The following is a 24,830-nucleotide window of genomic DNA, read 5'->3' on the forward strand; positions in this document are numbered from 1 at the left end:
GGAGCTTTTCACACGTCACCCAAAAAGAAAATAATGCAGTTCTGTTGCTGTGCAGTGTACGAGGTTGTATCCTATGAAATCGTCACCCTTCAGCTATTCACAATCTACAAAATGGGAATTTCACATGATTCAGCCTAATAGCATATAGGTGTTCCTATGTAACATATACAGCGGTTATATTAGTGAAGGAAGTACTGTGTTTATATGTGAGAAAGGTCGTTGTGCCTTTTTGTGGAGAAGCATATGGATGAGGTCCCAGTAAGAGGGAGTTGTCCAGTTTGAGTAGAGTTGAAGACAAGTGTTGAGCAATCAGGAGAAAGAAGCCTGGAAAGGTAATTCGGGGTCAAAGCTTGGAGTTGCGTGAAAGGCCAAAGAGCTGGAATTTAATTTGGCAGATCATGGAAAGTTTTGGGGCAAGGGACAGAAATTACTAGAGCAGAGTTTCAGGCAGATTAAAAAGGCAGCGGTGTATGAGATGCTTGGAAGGCAAGGACCAGAAGTAGAGAGGGGGCCACTTCCGGAATCTGAGGGACCAGGAATCAGGAGCTAACAAGGTAGCACCAGTGGAAACAGCAAGGGGTAGTGCAGAGAAGAAAAACTGAGCGGAAATTCTAAACTGGGAATTGAAGGGGAAGAAAAATCAGCAAATTTAGGCCCAAGCCAGAGCGTCAGTCCGGTGAGGGGCTGGGAAAACAGACCTGCCAGCTGTCTCTTCCAGCGTGCAGGTTTCCAGCCGGGGTTGGATATTCAAGTGCAGGCTGGCAGGTTGCACTGTCCAAAGGGTGTTTCCGGCGGGGATGCGGCAGGGGTGTGGCTGAAAGCAGCTGAGTGAGAGGGTTCTGGGAAGCAGTACCAGGGATTGCCAGCAACTGGGTCGAGCCCCGGGCGGCAGGTGCGCTCCTGGCTTGGCCAGGACCGGGGGCTGGGTTTGCACAGAGTGAACAGGTGCACAAGGACCAGGTCAAGCAGCAGGCATCCCCACACAGAGTGAAGGTGAACGAGGGAGGCACAGCGATCCACTCCCCAGCGCACAGGGCCCAGCTCGTCCCCGTTCACGGGGTGATGACACGTGGGGAGTGGCGAATGACCTCAAAACAGCTGGTGTTGGGGAAGGAGCCCCCGTGAGCCTGGCAGGCTGGGTTCTCCTTTATCCCAAGGCTTTGACAGAGCCGAGCCCAAAGATGGCCGTTACAGGCAGAGGCTAATGTCAAAAGGACAATTTATTTTTAAAGCAGACTCATTTGTCTTAAAATACGAGATTATGCTGAGTTTGTGGCATGTGGAGTCATAGTATTGGAAATATAAATGAACTACCCAGGTCATTAAACCACCCCTTAATGGCTGGCCTGGCCAGGCGTTATTATTTCAGTGTGTATTTTGCATGGCTCAGTTAGGCAGCATGTCTAATTTAGCATCTGGGTAACATCTGGAAGAATGACTCTCGGAGCATCCATCACTGGTTTTGGAAGACAATTCCACAATCAAAAGGAAATCATGATTAGAAAGGATATCTGTGCATTTCCCATTTAGTAATAAGGGCAAATTATTACCTTTCTGCTAATTTTGGCTCATTAATCAGCGGTGATTGTACTCCCAGCTGTCACACAAAGTCCTCGTGCGGTCTTCTGCGGTTCTCGGGGCTGTCCCAAGTATCGCCTCAACAGCGCTGTAATCCTACAAGCCTTTTGTTCCATTGAGTCTTCCCGTTTGCCTTTGTTTCCGAAACTTTTTATGCCCTCCAGTTTTCTCGTCATTAAAGCATATGGATCTCAAGAATCGAGACAAAAGTAAGGTGTGCCTGCAGCCTTACAGTTGTCACTCATTTTGCTGTACTTTTCACCAAATTTATTTGGGAGCTCAACTGATCGGATGAATTGCTCATTATATTCCAAAGATGCAGTGACCGAGACGTGAGGACTGAAACGTTATCAAAGAAAGGGCTTTCTGTTCACGAGAACGTTGCGAAACACAATAGCAGTGCCTTGTACAGAAATAACAGCTAATGAGGTACCAAAGTTGAAGGACTGGAGGGGTTACAAAGAGACCTAGGTTAACCTCTCCAGGTAACGTAGTGTAAGAGCTCCGAGAAAAATCAAACTATGAAAAGGTGAACATTCTTCGTGAATAGCCGTGCTCCGGAGAGCGTTACACTCCCGCATTGGTGTCACGATTCTTTTTCATTCACATCCCCTGCCTCCTACTTTGAGCCCATGCATTTTTCTTGTAATTTTAAGAATAAATAAAGCACAACGGAAGCTTGCGTTATTACTTAATCTGAAAACACAGAACCTAATCACAGCTAATGAGTATAATAGGTGCCGGGCTGTACCTCCTCTTGTTTGTATGTGTTATGTATGTCCAGAAGGTAACACTGGCTGAGTAACTAGGACGCCAAGTTACAGATGGGGTTGCGGAATGTTACTTGACAGCCAATTAGAGTAATCTGTCAGAAATGATGACTTAATCACCATAACAGACTCCACATTCCCTCCTAGAATTCCACCCAGGGTAATCTAATTTTCCCGCCATATTTTGTTTTATTGATTTTATTTAAAAAAAATTTTTTTTTTCCAGGACTAAATGGCTATATTGCTTGTTTTTCCCCCTCTGGTATAGCACACGATTGTAGGAGAAATGTAAGCCATTGTAGCTAAACGAGCTTCCCTACAACTCAACGGGCCAAACGCAGATCTATAATTCGGGTTCTCTAGGTTTTTCTCCATCACTGGATTGTAAAAAAAGCTGAGAGTTGAATGAACCTAGCTGCATACCTCCCAGGTGAGCGAGAGAAGCTGTTCCCTTCCAGTATGTTATCTTGGCTTTTGAATGGGACCTTCCCCCCCACCCCTCGAGGGAAACCCTTACGCTTTTGTAAAATCGTAATGGTAGTGATGACTTCTTTCAGCGCCTAAGCACTCAGTGCTGTAAGCATTTCACGCATATCAGTCAGTGACTGTCAGGAAGAAATAGTTGTTTCCACTCTGAATTCTCTCCCCTGGTTGTGATTTGCCATGGGAAGAGAAAAGGTAACTTCGGTTTCCTTACTGTTACCATGTTCAAAACCACGTTTTTCCTTGGCTGAGATCACTTTTATAAAAACTGTGGTTAGCAAATATTGGTTGAAAGTTTTCTACGCACCTGCTTGTGTTAACCTAACTGGTGGGAATGCACAACAACAATTTGGAGTAGCCCTGGGACTCCCCGAGTGTAGACGAAGCCCACGCACTCTCTTCCCACCAAGAAGTTCCATCTTCAGAGGGCAGTTACGCACTCTGTTTTCTCCAGGATTTCCAAAGCTTATTCAAATACACAGGCATCGTACAATCCAGTCAGTTAACAGAAAGTCAAATGCCAGGCTCTTCTGGTGTGAATGATGGCTTTTCCAACAACGAGTGGTCCACACTGCTGGGGCGCCTGGATGGCCCAGTCGGTTAAGGGTCCGACTTCAGCTCAGGCCATGATCTCACGGTTCGTGGGTAGGAGCCCGGCTGACAGCTCAGAGCCTGCTTCAGATTCTGTCCACCCCCCCCCCTGCACCTCCCCCACTTGTGCACACGCTCTCTCCCTCAAGAATAAGTAAACATTAAACAAAAAACCAAGTGGTCCACACAGACTGATTTTATGGATTCTAGTGTACTTTCTTGCCCCATCCGTTGGGAAGGAAAACGCAAAGTGTAGGCTCAATTAATGTCAGGGATTCAAAATTATTTTCCTGAGGATAACTGATAGCTAATCTTGTTCCTCATCAGTCCATTTATCATCGATGGAAGTGGGGAACGTTTCAGATAGCTTGGCCCATGGAACACACCTCTGAGTCTGATTCTGTCGTGTGTATCTTGTTGAGGAGGGGCTGACGAGGGGGTCGTGGAAGAATGAGCCCCGAACCCCTGGATTAGGATGCACAGCCCCTCCACAGTCAAATGGCACATTGGCCACGGTAGCCCTTCCCCGCCATGGCCACAAGGCTACGGTTTTTTTCCCTCTCCATTACAGCCTCTGGGGTTGTCTTTCCTGCCCTTTTTCGTGGTGAAAACAGACAGTAACTCTTGTTCTGAAGCTCACTTAAAATGTTTTTATGGACGTGTGAAATATACATAGTCCCAGACATCTATGCGCACGCGCGCGCGCGCGCGCACACACACACACACACACACACACACACACTGCACACATTCGCACACGATTCTAAGTGGGAAGAAATTTAGACAACCTTTGTGTTTAGTAAGGACAAGGGAAATTCTGGTGATTTTATTGGTTCTTAGAAACCCGAAATTCACTTGCAGAACAGGTGTCCGGTTACATGCTAGGGGAAGGAGTAGTCAGGGACTTAGGCTCCCGTGAGACAGTCCTGAGTCTGAATCCCTCCTCCACTACTGACTTGCTGTCTGGCTTGGCCCAGGTTACTTACGCCTCCCTCTCTCGCTCCCCTCTCCCCGCTGGCTCCCCGTATGGACCTGTCTCAGGGTTACTGGGACAGTTAAGATATGTATGGAGCCTATACAACAACATTTGGCACAGGAATATTGAGAAGAAAAGATTTCCTCTGTTTCTCACAAAAACAGTTCCCCAAAATTGCCTGAATTCTCCACTTAGCAGGTGTAGCTACGGGCTGGTTGTGTCTGATGCAACACGATTTGTGTCATCGATTTCTTGCAGAGGTGTCTGTCATACTGTTACTAAAGTTCTTACTCAGTGAGGATAAGTCCACATTCCTAAAGCTACCTTTGTTTCTCCCCACCCCCCTCACGCCGAGCGGAACCGTGACCGAAATGGCACAGTGAGCTGCGGCCTGGGGAGGCGGGCCAGCCTTCACGGCTTCGGGGTGCCTAACTGTCACAGAAGACCCTTAACCATACACACAGTCTAACATCTGGGGCCACGGCATGCCTCCAAGAGGCGGCAAATCTTCTGAAACTTATTTTTGCCGTTTATAAAGGCTTTTCGAGACAAATGCAGAAAGTACAGGTGCTGTAGGTATTTCACGGCCTCCTATACAGTGAGAGGGGAGGTACTCCACTTGAGCTATATCGGCAATGCCACAGAGCGCGAGAGCTCTGCTTTGTCTTGAAGGGCCGGGATCCTGTCGTTTTCTCATTTGGTGCGTGGCTTTTGTGTGAAGTCACGTCTCCCCCCTCCCCTTTTCTTCCTTTAAATATTTTATGGGCAGTGAGCTTATAATATGTACTATCACGGCTGTTCCCTCAGGGGTCAGGACAGGCTTAATAATGAGATACAGGAGAGTGACTCTGTAAAGCCCACTTCAGGTTAAAAATGGCATGTTTTATTGAATCTCATGTTAAAGGTGGTTAACTCATCAATCGGTGATGGCTGGGGTTAGACAAGTTTCTACACGAGTTCTGACTCTGTGCGGGAACCCAGTGTCTCTCTCCCCCAGGCCCTCCAGCTCCCAGACTCGGCCTGTGTTAAACATTGGCAGCTGCAACTCAGAAGCTCCCTGTGACTCATCACAGGACCAGGGCAGAGAAGTTTGGAGAAATCACGCCAGACTTCGGATATAATGGGAGCTCTAGAGATTGCGGCCCACGAATGCTAGTGCGCTCTGGCCCAGCCCATCTCTGCCACTGTGACATGGCAGGACCCTGTACGTGCAGGGACCCCCCCCCCCCACCCTCTGCGGACTTGGCGTAATGGCTTTGCTCCAACGTTGTGTCCTCATTATCATTTTCATGAGCCACATCTGGGCACTCCTGTGATGATCTGAAGGTCAGCACATTCAGGAGTGAGGATCGTCGGGCCCTATCAAGAGATCTGCAATTCCGAAGACCGGGGGTTGGGAAACCCAGTTCTGGGGCCCTTTGTGTATGTGGGGGGATGAGAGGAGGGAGGGCCACGTGCTGCTCCCTCGTTAGGATGTGGGATAAAGGGGGAGGCTTTAGATCACAAGGCTGGCGTGCCCCAACGCCGACCCACAGCTTCCCAGGAGAGTTGCAGGTGTGGGATAGCAGCTGTCCCTGAGTCAGAGGGGAGCCGGCTCTGGGTTGCTGTTGATGCCATTGCTCAGATCGGGCATGAGATTCAGTCCTGAACCTCAAGAGGCTCCAACTCCCTGGAAGCCTGATCAGGTCCCCAAGAAATGGCCCCTGAACCGCAGTAACTGTCTTCTTCTCTGGGAGTCTCCACCTTCCGTAAGTGGGATGGAACGCTAAATCCGCAGGTGGAACCGAAATTAACCAGTCCTCTCCCCCACCCCTGCCAGGAGGGAAGGAGCTCTTAAAATTTCCCCTTTTGTTGGAATTCATTTGTTTTTAAACAAACAGGGCTAGATAGAGACCGAGAAGTTGACCCGCACCTTGATGTGTCACTTGAGGCAAAATGTTGTTCTACAATAAAATGAAAAATTCATGTGCAAAGAAGTCTTCAAGGAAATAGATTTGGAAGTCTTTCTTCATAGAAATGCAAACTTGATGAAATATGTTAAGTCACATTCACTGCCGTGAACAGGATCCATTTCCAAAACGATTGATCTTGGCATTTCCCTGGGACAAGCGCTCTGCCAACAGGGAGCCCTGTCGTTAGGTTTGCTCCAAGGACAGCTGGCTTGAACACCAATAATAGACTCACTACTCCTGTTTCCCTCATGCCTGGGGAAAACCACCCTGTGGATGTCACAGGCTGGTGTTTATGACATTCGTGGACTCCTCCAACAGTGTAGACATATCATGACAGTACAGACCAACTCAAGACTTTTTCAGACACAGCTGACCCTGGATGCTTAGGGAGATGCGGATTCAACTTCATTAGTGCAAATGAAGACTCCTTGCAAAAATTCTTGAAGATCACCCTCCCCTAGGGAACTAGCCTCAGCCTTAACTCTGAGATGGCCTTGCGACAGGTGAGGTGTTAGGAAACTGGAAGAGGGACTGCCAGGTTCCCCGGCCCTTCCTCTGGTCTGCTGCTGTCACCTGGGACCTCCAGGTACAGACACAGCACGGGCTCCCCGCCCCATCCACCCATCCAGCTCTGGGGGCGGTCCAGCCAGCTTCCCCAGAGTCTAGAGCTAAAAGCAGCAGTTCGGACACCCTGGAGTTCATCTCTAGTTTTCGTGGAGGCGGTCAGGATGTGGTTGTTGCTGGCCACCCATCCGGCTCCCAGTTTTAATTCAAGCTTGACTAGATTTGCGTTGTTTTCATCTTGAAATTCTCCAGTCTATGAGCACGTCCCTCACTATCAGTCTCGTGCTTTAGGTATTCCGTATTTGGTGAATGATCGTCAGTGACTTCTCTTGCTTCCTGTCTCGGTGAGAAGGTCGTCACATCATTCTTCAGTAGCACATGGCCTCTTCCTTACTCTGTGCCTTGGAACGTGTCCTCTACTCTGAAATGTCCTTCCCTCAGGCCCTGGTTAGCGTTAGGATTCCTTCAGGATTGAACTCAAACACCGCTCCAGCTGAGACGCCTTCTCCGGCTTGCCCTCCCTTCGTCTGTACTGGCCACCTCTCGGTCCTCATGCTGCGTGTCTCAGCACGGCACATGGCACCGGCGTGTCCCTCGCAACTGTCCTATTACAAGCTCCACTGGGACCAGACTCTTGCATTGTGTGTTCCTAGCGTGTAACTAATAGGGCATCTGGAAAACACAGACATAGGTGAATGAATGCATATGGTCCTGGTCATACTGGGTCAAATCTTTGAAAGCATTTCCTATTACAGGAAAGGAATCCCTTTATTACACCTTGAAACTCAACACTGGAATGCCTTCTCCTTTCCAGTAATTTCCCCGTTCCACTCAACAAACCTCCCCAAGTTCTTAAGAATCATGAGATTTTGAGGCAGTAAAACAACATTATGAGAACAACAACTACAAACCTTTTTTTTGTTTGTCTTCCTTGACATTTACGTCCCATATCTGATCAGAAATTTGTAACTCAAACGAACTGTTCGTGATGATGAGCCATTCTTAACACAGGACTGATGGAACACCTCTCTCCCCGAAGGTCACAGTGCTGTGCACACATGATCTGAGCAGTCCAGAATACACACGAAGGAGGGCGACCACCCGCTCAGAATTTGCCGTGCTCTGACCATCCAACTACGTGAAGTTGACTTTTTGCCTCTCTGGGCCCTGGAAAGACCAGAACCGAGTTCAGGTCTGCAGTGGCAGTAGCTGTGTTCTGACCGCCACTGTTACATTCCAGAACCTTCTGGGTAGTGTCAGGTCAGAAACGGAGCTAATTCAGCAGCGGCAGGAAAGCAAGAGTCAGGTCTTAGAGTAATGCCTGTCATAAAGCTACACGAAGTGGCCTGGTGGGAGGGGGGTGGGGGGGTGGGCGCAGACTTGACAGGCTATTACAGCGGCTTCGGTGGGCAGGGCCTGTAGTCCTTCATCGTAGGCTCGTAAGTCCAGGCCCCAGGTTGGGCATTTTGTGGAGAAGCAGCGTGATCTGGGGGAATCGGCTCTGGATTAAGAAGAGAGAGCTTAGGTTGTTTGATCGCAAAAATTGTGTGTGTCCTTAGTGAAGTCCTTATTCCCTTCAGACCGATAAATGGAGAGCATTGGACTGAATGCTCCCTGGGCCTCTTACCGCCTTGGAGTAGAAGGCTTTCTTGCAGAATGAAAGCTTCCAGAACTCCCGCACTTCAGAGGTCGGTCTCACCGCCTGCAGCGCTCCGTCTGGGCTCCTGTTCTCAGGTTGACCACCGTTTATTCTTCTTCATACGTGTCCGTACCAAACACCGTGATGGATCGTAAGCTCGCTGCGGGCAGAAGGCTATTCGTTCGCGTTTGTGTCCGTACGTGGTGTCGGCACACATCCCCCTCTCCTTGCCTTGACCTGTGACTCTCCTCTGAATCTTCTCTGCACTTTCGCCTGCACGTCTTTGCGGTCTGGGGAAGACGGACTCCACCTCCCCACCTCTGGCCCTGACTCCACGGAGCTTTTTATATTCCCACCCACCCTGGTGGCTCATCTTGAGAAAGCCACGTGCATTTCTCCTGTCTCCTGCCGCTGTCCCCCCTGTCACGCCCCCGCCACCCACAGTGTGGCATTCTGGCCCCACCGCCCCACAAAAACTGCTTTGGAGAAGTTTCCAGAATATCTTATTGTTGAATCCAGAAGGATCCTGGGGCGTTTTCATCGTCGCGGCTAGAAGTGCCTTGTTCTTCAAGCTCTCCCATGAGGCCCTGCCTCTGACCGCCCTCTGCCCTGTCCCTCTTAGATTCCTCTTTCTTGCTATTCTCTGTGGTGCTCTCCTGGGCTCTTGGCTCTTTCCACTTACATCCCCTCCTGGACAGTTCCATGCATGCCTGTGGCTCCCGCTGCGGGGGGCGCCCCCCAGAGCTGTCGCTGCAGCCTGAAAACCACTCCCGCAACTGCTCTCCAGCCCCAGTCACGTTGAGTGGGGCGTATCCAGACCTGGGCTCATCAGTCTCCCCGCAAATTGCTTTCTCGTGTTTCTTCTACTGGGGCCCTGGTCCCACAATGGTGGTCTCTCCCCCTCACCCCCACAACCAGCCAGTTGCCTCTGAGGTTTAGGCCTTCGGCAGTTTCACACGGACGCTTGCAGTAGCCTCTTAGCTGTCTCCCTCCATATCCCTCTTGTATAATCCATCCACCACATTGTAGCCAGAAAGGACTTTTCTAGAATTCAGATTTGACCTTGTGGCCCTTGCTACTCGAATCTTCTGTGCCTGACTTGACTGTTAGACACAACATCTGTTCCTTAGCGTGCAGGATCATCTGAGACCCAGGCGCCCACTGCGTCCGCAGCTCCCCTGGTGTCCTCCCCCCCCCCCCCCCCCCACGTGCGCTGGCCTCCTTGTCAGGGACAGGTGTGCTCCTTCTCACCACTGGGCCTGGCCCAGGACACTCTGTCGTTCGGATACCATTTCTCCCTGTCCTGCCAGCAAGTCCAGCTTGGCCTTTAGGACTCGAACCACTTGCCCCCTTTGCTAAGAAGCCTTCGCCTTGCTGCCCGGGCAGAAGGAGGTGCCTGCTCCGCCCAGGTCCTGCCGCACCCTGTCCTCGTGTCTGCCATGGCACTTGACGTGCTCGAGGGGCTGTTTACAGGTCAGCCCACCCCCCCATACATAGTGAGCCCCCGAAGCGTCAGAGCTTCTTCACTTGGCCTTGTTCCCCAGCTCTCCGCCCAGAGCCTGGCACACATTGGGAGCTTCACATGCCGCTCAGGGACTCGGCCCGTCTTCCCCAGGCATCACCTGTGGGGGAGAGCCCACACTCCTAGCCCAGACCGGGGCTTTGCACCGTTCACTTCTGCCTGCTTTTTGAGGGACGTGTTCCAGGCTTTTCCAAAAAGACCGGTCTACTTCCTGACCCCCGAACATCCCGCTCTCTTCCTAGTCTCTCCTTCACAAATTGAATATGTTAATGGAGTGGAGACCCGAGTAGACCCCACACGTCAGGGTCTACGTTCAGGGAGTAAGAGCGCCTTGCCTTTTAGAATAAACGGAGCAGCTCTGCATTATGTAGCCTCTTGTCCCCTGATAGCACTCCCTCATCCCTCTTGTGAAGACCCTGGCAGGCGTCAGCTGCACGTGGGCCAGCCTGCCTGATGATAATTGCCCGTCATTTAAGGGCCAGAGCCAAGTACCATTCCCCTCTCCTTTAAATTAGATAAAACCCAGGGCTGTGGCTTGCAAGTGATGGAAGTCCACTGGGCGAGTTAAAGGTTCAGAGAGAACGGGACCCATTATAATGAGAGCATTTGCACGGCCAGTGATTCCATCGACACTGTGGCTCCGAGGTTCCTTGGGGTATGCTGAAATACGAAGCCAGAGGACCTTTGAAAGTGGTTGGAGGAATTTATTTTAATTGGAAATGGTGGTAGCGTTCTTGCGCTTGGAGTGAACTCTACGGACCACGCACGGGGGTGAGACGGGCTTTGTGTAAAGAGCCACAGAGGAGCTCAGGACCTTGGCCCCACTCTGTCTCGGGTTCCTTCCGCTCCTGCACGCCTACAGAGGGGACGGGATCGTGAGGTCCGTGCCTCCCGCCCTCCCTCCCCAGTTCCCTTCTCCTCCTTCCTTTCCTGGGTCCGCATTCCTATTTCATACTCTGTGTTTAATAAAAATTACATAATGGTGCCTAAGTCAATCTAGATGAGAGGCCTTCAAATGACGATGAGATCTAGGGTAAATCCATCAGAATGGCCCCAAGAAAAACGAAGACAGTCTTGTGTTTAGATTTGTAAGAGTTACAAAGTAACTATAGATCATTTTTCTCCGCAGGTCCCGTGCCCTCTTAACTAAGCCCTTCACGTGCGTTTCCTTATTTCATACTCACGGTTCACAGATAAGGAAACTGAGGCTCAGAGAAGTTGAGACACTTGCCCAAGATCAGTGGCGATGATGACTGGCAGAGCGAGAATTACCTATAAGATACAGGCAGAAACTCTTTACCGAGTGGCAAAACCAGGTGTAAACTCCAGTCTGACTGCAAAGCCCAACCTTTTAAATACTGTGCCTCGATGCCCGGTGACTCCAAAGAATCCTGTTCCTGAATGTAACTGCAGGCTTGCCTCCTAACGGCGCTGCTGTTCATGGAGAGAGCCTGTTTTTGGTTCTGTGTCCTCATGACAGTATCCGTGCTCAAGTTGAACAGCGTGGGATTTCTGAGGCCGTTCATACACTTGTTCAATCTGCCTTTACTTTCTCACTTTTGTATTTTTAGATGCATCATCCCATTCAGATGAAACCTGCCGATAGTGAAAAGTCAAACGGTAGGTGGTGACCAACTGTCTCATTTAATACTGTCTGTTTCTTTCAATTAAGAAGTCAGGTGGGGGAGGGAGGCGGCGGCCCCACTTGCTTCGGCTCTGGGGGAGGAGGGGAGAGCTGCTGCAGGGAACTTGCCCTGCGGGTGTCTTAGCTGGAGCACCGCGGGAGCCGCTCCCCTGCCTCAGTTCACCTCTGGTGTCAAGATCTGTGAAGACGTTACAAGAAGTGGTTTTTGGGGTCCCTCCGTTTGAGGCTTGCTCCCTGTGGTGGCTCTGTGGCCTTTGCATCTTGTTGATCTCCTGGCACAGAGCAACCCAGGACACCCGATGGGGAGGAGGGACCTCACAGTGTGCGGAGCAGATGAGCTGGAAAGGGCTCACCCGCTGTGGATCGGGCCGGCTGTCTCTTTTCTCCCTCTGGCGTGTTCCTCAATGGCACTCTTTTCTCTCAGTTGTACCGATGCATTTGCATCCGAATTCATTCAGAATTCAGTGGGCTGATTAAATAAACGGATGCTCAGTACTAAAATATGCATGTGATGAGGTCCGGGAAGTAATTGAGATTTAGCTCTCCGACACAGGGGAGGGCTGATAGCCACATTGCGATCTCATAAGTTTCTGCTTCCGTTTACACCCGCCTCTGTCCCAGTTTTGTTCTTTGACTTTCCTGAAGTGCATGTTGAAGGAACCCTCTACCTTCTCAGACCTGGGCGCGGCTCCGCCCCACAAGACTGATACAATCAGCACTGTTTGCCTCCAGGAGCAGGTCTGCACCTCATTAATTAGTAATCAGGGCAGAAGCCCTGCGCTTGGAGAGCGGCATATCTGCAAATGTAAATGATGATTGGGGTCTAAGGCTCTCCGCAAGGTACTCAGGGTTTTTTTTTGTTTTTTGGGTTTTTTTTTTTGTTTTGTTTTGTTTTGTTTTTGGCTGATTGTAGTGCATCCCATTTTCTGGCTTCTTCACAGACGAGGTAGGAAGTTTTGAAGAAAAGGCCAGGTGGGAGCGTGGCGTTAGTAGCACCCAGTTTGTCTGTAAGGGAGTAGGCTTCTGCGCCCTGCCCACTGCCTTCTCACCTGCCGCACCCCTGCCCTAGGGTCTCTTCCCATCCCCTACCCCTACTACCTTAACCACGAACACATCCAGCGTCAGAGGGTCTGAAGTCCCCCGGGACCTCGGGCAGGTCTCTTGGGTCCTTTATTCAGCAGTTACTCTTTGGTGACCGCTGTGCACCAGGCGCATTGCCAGGGGCTGGGGCTGCCGCAGTGAATCTGAAGACGACTACGGCTACACGGAGACACTGACCTGACCCTTGGAACTTCCCGACCTTCAGTCTACTGATCCGGTGGTCACTTAAAGACTGAACTTTAATCTCCTCGTTCATGAAATGGGAATAAATGTAGCCGCCTCGTGTAGGTTGGCTTTTTTTTTTTTTTAGATTCATATAGGATCTTCATAACAATGCTTTGCAAAGGATAGAGCACCACTTCTGTAAAATGCAGATTATCGTTATGACCCAGATTTTTCCACGGCCTCAGAGAGCTCTGCACTGAGAGTGTCTACAGGAAGAAGGCCAGGTACCCATGCCGGTTCCTGAGCCTTTTTGCTCCAGAAGTACCCACTTACAGTCTGGTCTGTTCTATTCCTCGTGGAGAGAGGACTCATGTATTTGGGATGGACGCTGCCCGTGAAGGTCATCTTGGAGCTTCTGGCCACCAAGAGATGCTCTCTTTCCTTTGGACTCCTAATTTCCTCAACTGTGTCAGGACAAGGGCCACGGAGGAACGTTTGTCTTATTTCTGAACCTTAAGTCGCGGTTGTTAAAACAAGATGAATTGGAGAATTGAACTGGAAATACTTGACCTGAAATACCCAAGTAGTGGGACCATGAAGGGGTTTCTTCTTTAGCATTTGCTGCTGTGTGGGCACAGACCTGACTTAGAGAACCCATCCTGTAGGCTGGCCACCTGGAGGTCTCCAGAGTGTTGGTCGCCCTTGTTTCCAGTGGCAGATCTGGACACTGAGGGTGATCTTTGCTCTGGGTCTAGAACCGCAGCAACAGAGTGGATGTGCCATTGGCGAGCCCAGCAGGGCACGATCTCAGGTGCCAAGCAGGATTAGACACCGTTTTACTAAGATGAGAGCATCCCTAAAAATGCCATTGTCCAAGAAGCAACTCAGGGTGGCAGTTAAAAGCTCTCTGGGGGAGTCCAGACTTGACCCCTGACCCTGCATACATTAGCTGTGTCCGTGGGCATGTCCCGTGACCTCAGCTGTCCCCCGTATCTCCAGCTGTAAGAGGAGGCTACCGTGGTCTGCAGTCTGAACACTTCCTGTATGGCCCACCTTACAGGGTTGTTCAAGGAGCACATAAGTTAACATCTACAAAGAACTTAGCATAATACCTGCCAAGGTATTCACTCTGTCGTCGGCGCATTTGTGGCCTCCCGAGGCAGCCGGTTTAGTGCGTTCTGAGCAGCAGAGGCCGGCACTTCCAGCCTTGGGTTTTCATACCAAAGCACAGATCTGTATACACAAGGGAAAATTCACTCCCACATACCTTCTCGTTGGGCCAGCTCCTCCTTTGCTTTGTAGATTGACCTTCATTTTCTGAGTTCTCAGGAAAAAAAAAAAAAAAAAGCCAAAAAATATAAGTGGACTGAAGCAGCTCCTTTTAAATCATGTGTCTTTATGGAGGTGCAAAGTCTGTGCCTCACCTTGCATAGACTGAACCGGCTTCAGGGTTCTCCTTGGACCTGATTGAGGAGTCAGGAGAAATGTATCATTTTCGAAAACAAGTGATAAAAGCCACAAGCCCTTTCTGATTGCACATGGCAGTTTTGACAGGTAAGCATAGTTTCCAAAGCTCCTAGAGCACAAAGATTTCTTTGGCTCAGATGCTCTCAGTAGTTGTGAAAGAAGAATAACGAGGTCTAATTGCACCTTTATTGAGTTTGCTGACATTTATGGATTGCACAAAGGACTCATCACAGTTAGACAGTTACCGTCTTCATTATCAGTATGTTCGGCTTTCGGAAACTTTGTATTTGCTCAGCAAGAAAGGGCTGCTAATCACAGATTAATTAGTGATGGACAGATGAATTCCGGAAAGCAATCGCTCTTTGAAGCCTTTGTCCATCTAGAGATTCTGACAAAGGGAACTGCCATGGTGAGCCCAGAAATGTTAGGCTGCTCATAGATCTGCCCTGCCCTTCGGTATTTTGCCGAACGAACGGGCTCTCCAAATCTCCAGGCTTCCTATAGCCTGCCCTCTTAATTGGCTCTGATTTAAGCTGCAGCCTCTAGCACATTTCTGCAAACTCACAGCATTATACTTCTGCCCTGGTGTTTCTAACTGTGCCAGGTGTCAAAAAAAAAAAAAAAAAAAAATCCATTCCGGATCAGCAGTAAAATATTGGGGCCTTTAAGAAGAACACACACATTGAATAAATACCCAGATTTCCACAGAATCCAAGTCGTCTTGTTTTTCCATTGCATCCGGTTGAGTCATGGCAGGCGAGGAGGCTTGAGGAGGTGCGGGTTCCAGGTCACAGCTTACCCTGGCACCAACACAGTTACAGTCTTTCATTCTGTCTACCTTGAGAGGGCTGCTTTTCCGGCTCTCTTTGCGAGGCAGAAAAAGGTACCAGCTGCGCACAAGTCAAAAGTAAGTGCAGTTGCGAGATCTGCAGTTTGTCTAGCTCTAAGTGCTAAGAAAAGCGTAGAGGTTGCCTTTGGTTCTGTGCTGGGGGTCTCAGCGACCAACCAGCGTTCACTCTTCGGTCATGCTCCTGGTTGAGAGGGGTTTGTTTTGTTTTGTTTCTTTCTTTTTTCACTCTGTGGACAGAGCATAAATTTATTCTGCTTTAACCTTAACTCCAACCTCCCAACTTGTCAGGGGTCCTTAAACCTCACATCCAGAAACGCCACGTCAGCCCTTTCTCTTTTCTCAAGGCCTCCGAAAACCCCTGGTGTCCCTGTGTCAAGTTCAGGGCTCGCAGGGTCAAGATCACTAAATGTTGTCTGGGAGGTGCAGGCCTGCAAGCCTCCAGTGAAAATGGGATTCACAGGGTGTTCCCATCCGGTCACTTTGTGACTCACTGGAAGAGGAAGAAATAATTTTGAAATTCAAAGCAGAGAGACTCACGGATTTGGAGGCAGTAATTAAATGCCATATGTTAGCACTAACACATTGAAAAGTTGTTAATTAATTCAGGCCGCCCTGAATCCAGGTGTGACTTTGACAGATTATACACCGGGGTGTTAGCGCAGACTTACAATTAGGGATTTTTTTTTTAATGAAAGTTTCTATTCCCTAAACTGAAAAATCCCCCCTTAAAAACTTAAAATGTTAACCCTCTCTCCTACCACCGGAGGAGAACTTGCAACGGTCGCCGGTATGGAACACCTTTTCGGCTCTGTGGTTGTTAGCGATGGCACTTACCCCACACCTGCACAGAGTTCTCTACACAAAGTATCCGCCTTTACTCATTCATGGGTTATCCTGAAGGAAAGTAGACTTTCCTCCTGGAAGGCAGAGACCTTTCCTTTTCATTCTTTTTTTTTTTTTTTTTTTTTTTAAATTTCCGTAAGGCACTTAATACTATAAACACAGTAGGTATATTTCATGAGTCTGCATTCCCGGGGATAGAACACAGACACTGCCGGAGTACTGACGAAAAGCCCCACCAAGAAATTCATCAGAAATTGATGCAAAATGTTAAGTGAAATGGCAAGATAATTATGTTTATGTAAAATGGTGACAAAGCTGTTTAGGGGTCCTCCGAGTGGGAATCCCAAGAATGAGTCTTACAAATAAATTTCCACTGGGAAAACTTGAAGGAGGTTAAAGCTGGCACTGGGTAGTTATCCCCGTTCGCCACTAAAGCACGGGGAGCCCTCTGCTAAAAACCACAGAGGACTTCCGCTAACACGACTGCGAACATCCGGTTTCTCTGACGCGGCGCATGCGCAGGAGGAAATCCGCTTTTTGGAAAGCCTGTGGATCGTGTAGGTTTCCACTTTATTTCCTCAGCGGCTGCTTGTTAGTGGAGAAAGAGTTCGCCTCCGTCACCCTGCCCAGATTTGGCCCGTCGTGATGCCCGGGAAGCCGGGGCTTGTTTACTGGTGATTTCCAGCAGTTCGTACTCTTCATCTTGGGTTAAAAATTATTTTTTAGCTTAGTCACGAGCTGCCCATTTAGTCTGCTCCGGCATCACCCCGAAGCTCAAAACCGGCAACATGCTTCAGCTGCATACCACCGTGATAGGTTTACCAGTGAAACCAGGGACTCACTGGGGATTTGTCATTGGCTTTTGTTGGAAAGAACTAAAGCTGGATTCTTCAGGATAAGAAGAAATTCAACAGGATTTGTTTTTTGAGTTTGTTTTTTGTTTTTTAACTCTCAAGAAGCTATCAGCCATAGCTTCCTCAAGTAGGAGTCCTAGAGATGGGGTGGGGGGGGGGTTAAGGCTTCGACTGGAAGTTTCCCACTGCCTGCTCTGCTAGGCTTCAGTCCGGTCCTGCCCATCGCGGGGATGCCTCGTTCCCTTGGGGCCACCGTGTACTCCTGGTCACCCTGGTGTTGGTGAGCACGGATGCTTAACTCACTTGCACCGCTTCCCAGTCCCGCACTGGTGGCTCACCTGCTCCGACGGGAGAGAGAAGAGCTTCGGAGGCGTGAAATCGTTCATCTGCAGGAGGGAAGTCAGTGACGCCATTGCCCACGTCCAGCTTGCTGAGGCTCAACGCAGGCAGCGGCCGTGGACCGGGTTTTCCTTCCCTCATACCTTGAGCCACCCTGCAGAAGCCGCCGGAATCGCTGCCCCCATCCTTCCGCCAGGCTCTCCCCAAGCTCTTTAAAGTCCGCCTTAAATGCCACGTTCTCCGCCCGTCAAACCTTTCTCGAGCTCTTGGCGCATGCTGCGCCGCTCACAGTCCTGTGGCATCGTGGTCTCCGCTGGCGTCCCTCGGAGCCCTTGTTTTCCTGCCGGGTCTCAGGAGCTGCCAAGTGCAGAGGGTGGCTGGCAGGTGGGATCCTGGGCTCTGGCGTTGTCCTGCCCCAAGCCTGCAGCTGGGCCGCCTTCTCTCCGTTACTGAGGAGAGACAGCGAGGAAAGAGAAGACTTTAAACCTCATTCTGTGGGTGACAAGACTGAGGTCCACAGAAGTCCACTCGCTCACTCCCCAAGGTCACACATCAGCGTGACGGCAGCGCTGGGACCAGGCAAGTCTCCCGCCCCCGCCCCACGCTCCTCTGGAGGCCACCTCACCGTCCTCTGCTCTCGTAGGGAAGGGCTGGGAGTAGGGCATCAGGTGCGGCCCCGGGCAAGTTCCTTCACTGCCCCGCTTCAGAGCCAACGAGAACCGCGTCTTTCGTGTCTTCCTTCCGGTCTGGGGCTCTGTGGGGAGAGCATTTAGCTGCCTCACTGAGGCCCCTCGGAGCTGCTCCATCCAATATGGTGTCACATGTGGCTTTTTAAAATTAGATTAAAATTAAGTCACAGTAACAGTTGAGTTCCTCAGTCACACTAGCCAGGTTCCAGGTGCCCACATGGCTTTAGCTACTGCAGCGGGCATCCGAGACGGAGCGGTTCCCTTCCTGGCGGGTCCTCCCAGGCCGTCTGCTCCAGAGCAAACCTCCCTGTGTCATGATGCCCCAGCATCACCAGCGGCTCTCTCCCAGCTCCCCGGGGGCCCGGGCCGGCTTGACTCAGGCACCAAAAGCACCTGGCCCTGGAAATTCTATAACACAGTCTTGTCGGTTAAGTGGAAATGAGACACTGACTCTCCAGGGAAAGAATAACCGAGAGATAAAAGCCAGTTAGATGGCAGTGATGAGGTTATGGTACAGCTACGACAGCAAGGGTTCCTACACAGGGATGGATGGCAGGGCCCCTCCCGAAGCCAGGACTGCCTCTCAGGTGCTGGTGCAGCTGGCTGTCCTTCCTTTAAATTTCAAGAAATGGGTTAAAATGCGACATGGGAAATGAAACTCCCCATGGGCATGTAGGGTGGGTTTTCTGTTTTGTTTTGTTTTGTTTTCATTGTCAAATGGAGGCAGGGGAAGGTTTGGTTTTGTTTTTTGTTTTTTGTCTTTTCTCTTTCCTAAAGAGGACTGCAAACACTGTCCTGAAATCAGTTATAAGTGTGCCTTTGAGGCTAAACGTAGGCCAGTTATCCTGAGCACAAGCTTGTAGATTTTGAGGAAAATCTCCCAGGTCATCAGAGGTAAACCTTCCCTAGTCTGTACCTCCTGGCAGGTTCCAGGATGGAATTGGTTTCTTGTTGTCATGATACCCAAAATGTATTTTTGCTCATCAGGAGTCCTGCCTCTGGGTGTGTAGAACAGTATTATTCCCTCCTTGTTCTTTTTTGTTATGGGTTCCCGATGGGGTCATCCTGGTGCGATCCTCGGGTAGCCCCAGTCCCATTCTTTCCTTGGAATTGCCGTCCTCTTCACTTGCAAACCCTGTGTTGTCCTGCTTAGAGCTGCACAGCCAGTGCAACGGACAGACGGACAGACAGACGGCCATGGAAGGTCTTTACTGGCTCTCCAGAGAGATGAGCATCTCCCTTATCTCTTCTTACTGTCTGGATCCATGGATCCAAAGCTATTTGAAGTTGGGGGAGAAGGTTTTCCCCACTGAATGCTTTATTAAAAGTTCTGTTTCCTATCCCATTCCCTCTGTTCCTTTCTTTCCCTGACCTTTTTCTTTCTCTGCCATTCTTCAAGTTAAAAGAATATCTACAAAAAAAAAAAAAATGTTTTTAGCCTGTATTCTAAAGTATCTCTATGGAATGGTGGTATTTGAGCAACTCCATGGAGCTTGAACAAATTAGGGAAAACCGAGTTTCCAAACAGGGTTGGGAAGAGAGGACCTCACAGTGTTCCGTGTCCTCTGAAGATGTCATGTTGGTAAGAACAAGCCCCAGAAGGAGGCAGTGTTCAGGAAGGGAGAGTAGAAGCAGGACTGTGGGCCGGGGGGAGGGGGGGTGGAGAAGGGAAGGCAGCCTGGAAGTCGAAAGAGCTGGCCTTCGGCCCACGCTGGGTCTCACATGGCCGGGACCCGGTTTGATGTGGTTATGAAGCGTGATTACAAGAAACGGGATAAAATGGCCTTTGCTCATTCATTATTTTTATCTCCTAGCCGTGGAAGACCGAAAATTGTTCATAGGAATGGTTTCGAAGAAATGTAATGAGAATGATATCAGGGTGATGTTTTCTCCATTTGGCCAGATAGAAGAATGCCGGATTCTCCGGGGACCCGACGGGCTGAGTCGAGGTGAGTGTGCTGTCTGCAAAGTCTCTTCCCTCAAGTGCTAATTGGAAGTCTGTGTCACCATCAAGGTAGATGTAGCCACCGCACACAGCAAGAGGTCACCCTGTAATGCGTCCCGTGTGATCAAGTTGTCCAACCTGAACTTTTCACCGTAGTCGAAGTGATCACCTTGTATTTCTCAGGTCGACAAGGTCTCGATGCCAACTTATTAGCTCAGGCTGTCCCGGCCAGCCCGGAGGCCGACAGGCTGTCCTGTCGTTCACATCCCTTTCCATCTCACACTGAAGTAGATGTTGGCGGGTGAGGGAGAGATGGGGAGGAGGAGAGAGAATATCTGTTGTTTTCATCCGAGTCTCCAGCTTTCTGCCCATGCCCGAGAGAAATGGGGAGGGGACAGGCCGCTTGATGGCGATAGAAACCGAGGACAAACGTCAGTGGTCCCCCGTAGTGCAGAGCAGGTAGGGACTCAGAATAATAACTGGGCCTGTCCTGGGGTCTCAGGCTTTGATTTCAAAGAGCAGAACTCCTGGAGGCCTGAGCGCAGGAAGTCCATGAAGTGGCAGAGATGACGCGGTCCAGGAGATGGCAGGTTCCTCTTTGTCACCATGACGGAACCGGCCACTGTGGCTTCGAGCATTGAGGAAAACCAGTGTTTTTGCCAGCAGCCATCCACGGCAGCTGGAGCTAACTGTTTCTTTCCATGTTTGCCTCCCCTTGGACAGCGCCACACAGACCCTTCCCTCCACCGCTCGCAAGCGCTCCAGCATTCACCCTCATCTGACCGTGTTTCCCGAGACAGCCCAGGAGGCCTGAGTCAGAGTGTATCTGTAAAACATATCCTCCAGTTCTTCTAAGAGCTCCGTATGTTTGCAGACAAAGAGCATTTCATTCTCTTAATGTGCTTATCGATATAGTTTCCGTGGGGCTAATTAGAAACTTCTTTTCATTCCCGGTCTCAGGTTCTGGGACAGCACTGCCATCTCGAACCACATGCCGAAAGCAAAGGTTGGCCCTTGAGTCCCAGAGCGCTAATTTCCACCCATCTCCCTCATTTTAGCTAAGTTCAGCACCACGTGAGGAAGAACATTGGTTCCTTTGACTTAGAGACGTGACACTTCCCGGTGTCAGCTGCGGGAACCGCAGGCGCAGAGAACCGGAGTTTTCCGCCCACGTCCACCTGCAGAGCCCCACAAGGAGGTAGCCTAGGGGGACAGGAGGAGGAAGCCACGAGCCTGCGGTCCCTGTGCTTTCCTCCGAAGGTGGCTTGGGAATGACGGCCGGAGCGTTCCCTGATCGCTCCGAAGGTTGTCACTCGCCGCACGGAAAACGCGTGCCGCTCTGAAAGCTGAACAGGACCCGCACAGATGCGGTGCCCGGGGCCGAGCCATAGCACAGCACCCACGCTGTCGCCGGCGGCACCCACAGCCGCGCCCCGTGCCAGCGACCGCACAACCTCCGGTGCAAGGGGACGCGGGGGGACCTCGGTCCCGGGGCCCTCTGTGCCACCGCAGCACGTGGACTCCGTGAGAGCTTCCAGTCACGTCGGATCATCTGATTGTGCCGCAGTCGCGATAGATTCGTGCCCACTCAGGCGGGCCAGCCGGGGGGAGAGGCCCCGGGGAGCGGCGGTGCGGCTAGACAGAATAAAGTAGGGAGGCAACGCGAGATCGCATTTTCAGGGTCCTTTCCCGCTGCCCTTGTAGCAGTCAGAACCACCGTCCCCGCCTGTCCTTATTCACCGTCACACTTCCCTGTTGGCGGCTTTTCATGCACCCAGGCATGCAGCGCGGGGAAGGAACAGAAAGGCAGGCCCCTGAGGAAATCCCAGTGACATTTATAGTGGCTTAGAGGTCAGTGACCCCCGACGTCCAGTCCCAGGACTTCTGACATGAACTGTAACCAGAGTCAGTTCGTTTCCGTGTCTCCGCCCCTCAGTCTCCCCCTTTGCAGATGGCAGCAGTCACCACACGCGCCCCGCTCACCTCCTCGGGCGTCGCTAGCTCCCCGGTGTGGGAGATGTCCTGTCTAAGCGGACGATCCCCAGGGCCTAGCGACACCGTGACCGCTGCTCTCCCTCTGCCGGAGGGGGCGCGCTACGCACTCTCTCTGTCCGGCCAGTGCAGACCGTAATGAAGAGCGCTGTGCCTGCGGTGTGTAGAGCTCCTTCAGCATCGGGGAGGGATTTCTGCAGATAAGATTTTAAAGCAGCCCCAGCTTTCGCAGGAAAGAGCAGGACGCAGTACTCGACAAGAGCGCTTGGCTCATTTGATCTGCCGTGTGGTTGATGAGCCAGCATTGGACACCCAGAGCAGCTTGATTTCTGAGACAAGTTATGGGAGCAGCCTCGTCCGTATTTTATGCGGATGCCGGCCCGGTGTGAAGAGTCAGATGCTCCTCCCTGCCCTTTTTCTTCTTCTTCTCCTTCTTCTTCTTAACAGAAAAGTAATTTCTGGTGAACTGATGAGGATTCCCTGTGGCAAAAAGGAAAATACTCATTTATAACCGTTTGTTCTGAAATACAAAGGCAGACAGTGGTAGGTTTTTCAATTAGCGAGACCCGGGGACTCCTGGGTACAGGGGACTGCTCCTGAATCAGTGTATTTGTTAAAAGAACAATTCTCTTTCGTGCTACTATTTTGCTTTCATTAAAGAATTGCAGTTTTCAATCAAATATTAATAAGTGTCTCCCGTTAGTGGCTCTGCAGATAAAGGGGGCTCAGCGTTTCTGTTCTCAAGGCCTGTTGCCGGCTCGGCCACTGAAGGTGTAAATAAATACATAAATAAGTGAAAGGGAAAGCTTGGCTGCTCTGAAAAGCACTTTCTAATACTAAACCGAGTATTGAACTAGTCAGTAAAAAAGTTTTCGAATCAAACCATCCGATCATCAGGGAGAGGGACAGAAAAGTGGTTCACCTCTCTGGCTTTGCCTTTGCCCTTGCCCACTTCGGCTGCGGGAACGCAGACAAGAGAGGCAGTTAGTGAGTGGCGCTAGCTCCCCTGCGGGTGTCTCCTGTCATCTCTTCTCCGCTACTTCAGTAGTTTCTGCCCCTCCCCGCAGGCTATGAAGTAGAAGCTTCTCCGCCCCACTGATTCGGAGTGCGGGTAGCCAGGACCCACGGCTCTGCTATACTTAGAATCACCATCTTTTAAACAAAACTCCTCATCTCCATGTTGGCAAGAAGGGCTATTTACAGAGTCCCATCAGTGCTCCCCAGCGTCCAGATTTGTGCCATGTCCCCCCCCACCCACCCCCCCAAGGAATTGTCGTGACTGTCCACGGACCGCAGCCATCATCTGCCAGGCACACTGAGACCAGCACTCAGCAGATGTCAGGAGTCTGACTCTCCTGACACGGTATGCCCGCACCTAAGTGCGCATTTTCCCCTTTTGGGGGGCAGTGACCCGTTCTGCCATCTCTTCTAATTTGGAAAACCTGGTTTGGGCTGCTTTCAGGCCCCTTCACAACACTCTGATCCCTCTGCAGTGGCAGGCCAACCCCCAGGCTTGCCGTATGAACCTTGTTTGAGAAAGCGAGCAGGAGGCCACGGCGTCCATGCGTGGGAAGTCACATGGGATGTTTGCTCTCAGAAGCAAAGCTCACGTCATCCAAGCCAGTGCAGTTAGTTGTCAGCGTCCCCTTAGCATGTTGATTTCCTAAAATACACATGTTCTCACTTACCCATAATCCCACAGTCAGAATGGACTATTTGGGTACAGTCTACAGGGTTTTCTGCACCATGGCAACGATTATCTGTAACTCGGAGACAATGAAAGAGTTTATTTCATTTTTCTCTCCCATAAAGTATAGTCAAATCTTCACTGCCATTTAAGGTAACTTTCTGCTTGTTTAAGAATATTCCAGCTGTGTTTATGGTGTTCCAACATTCTCCTGCCAAAACCCTTGACAAATGAATTGGCAATATTTTCGGGGATGTTGGCGAGCACAGACTGGTTGTAGCCATTAAATCCTCATTTGTTTCTGTTATATCTGATCAGAATATTAGGATCGGGCTTTTGACTTTAAAAACATGTACACAGAGCAGACTCCGTTTTGATCACGACGTTGTAGGCTTGCCCACAACGTAGTATCTACACATATGTGGAAACTCGTATCAAATGCCCCTGGGTTATTAACTGCATTCTGTCATCTTATTCTGAATACAATCTTCAAATCTCAACTCAGGGGTGAAACTTTGTAAACTCTTAAGTCCTGCTCTGCCCTCAGCCTCGGGTGCCATAAACGAGTGATCTCTCCATGCCAATTTTAAATAAACTAACCCAACATCAGGGACAGTGCATTGGAGTGTTAGTTTTGATGCTCTCTTATTATACTGGTAACGTATGTTTTAATAAATCGTGCCACTGCTGAAAAGATACAGCAAGGAAAATTGGCTGCATTGAGAACTTTCTTTGGGAATTTATAAACAAGTTTTCCATAGGCTGAAAGCTCCTTCATGCTGCACAAGTTATTTTAAATTATGCTTCCCTCAGTTGAAACATAGCAGGCTGCTGCTTCCCTTGCAAAGAAGCAGCAGAAAAGCAGGAGGCCCTGGCATTGTATGTGCCTTAAAAGTGCCCGTTCTCTCTCTCTTTCTGCAGACCCAAGAATTCATCAAGTTCTCTCAAAATTCTCTTGCAGCTGAGAGAAAAGGTAGAACACCTGAGTGAAGACAGCTTTTCAGTTGAGATGACAAGTGTAATAGATGTGTTCCAGAATCTTCTCTGTGACAGGGCCACGTGATTTCCTTAGATCCTGTCTGTAGGAGGAAATTACTTGGAGAAACCTTTCCCCAGTCAATCATTTATCTGTTTTAGCAGCAAGAAGGCAAAACCTCACTGAACAGGGAGGAGTTCAG

The 24,830-nt window shown here is 50.2% G+C and overlaps 1 protein-coding gene and 1 long non-coding RNA gene across 17 annotated transcripts in view; one reads left to right on the forward strand and one right to left on the reverse strand.

Annotated features, from left to right (window-relative positions):
- CELF2 (CUGBP Elav-like family member 2) overlaps positions 1-24,830 on the forward strand; it is a 311,505-nt gene that overhangs the window by 214,070 nt on the left and 72,605 nt on the right. For 13 of the 16 annotated variants that reach the window (XM_042944831.1, XM_042944830.1, XM_042944833.1 and 10 more), the window contains 2 exons: positions 11,647-11,695; positions 19,843-19,977. In XM_042944831.1, coding sequence (XP_042800765.1) covers positions 11,647-11,695; positions 19,843-19,977 — 184 coding nt within the window. Of the gene's footprint in view, positions 1-5,901; positions 6,854-8,316; positions 8,649-11,646; positions 11,696-19,842; positions 19,978-20,749; positions 20,836-24,830 lie in introns of those variants that run through there. The other 3 variants (XM_042944840.1, XM_042944839.1, XM_042944846.1) reach the window with 3 other exon arrangements.
- On the reverse strand, positions 17,846-23,647 carry LOC122223849. The gene is made up of 3 exons (XR_006204520.1): positions 23,492-23,647; positions 21,957-22,485; positions 17,846-18,093 (listed from the first exon to the last, which is right to left on the reverse strand). It is a non-coding gene; the product is annotated as an uncharacterized LOC122223849 (long non-coding RNA).

The sequence above is a fragment of the Panthera leo genome, chromosome B4 (genome assembly GCF_018350215.1).
Source record: "Panthera leo isolate Ple1 chromosome B4, P.leo_Ple1_pat1.1, whole genome shotgun sequence".
NCBI lineage: Eukaryota > Metazoa > Chordata > Mammalia > Carnivora > Felidae > Panthera > Panthera leo.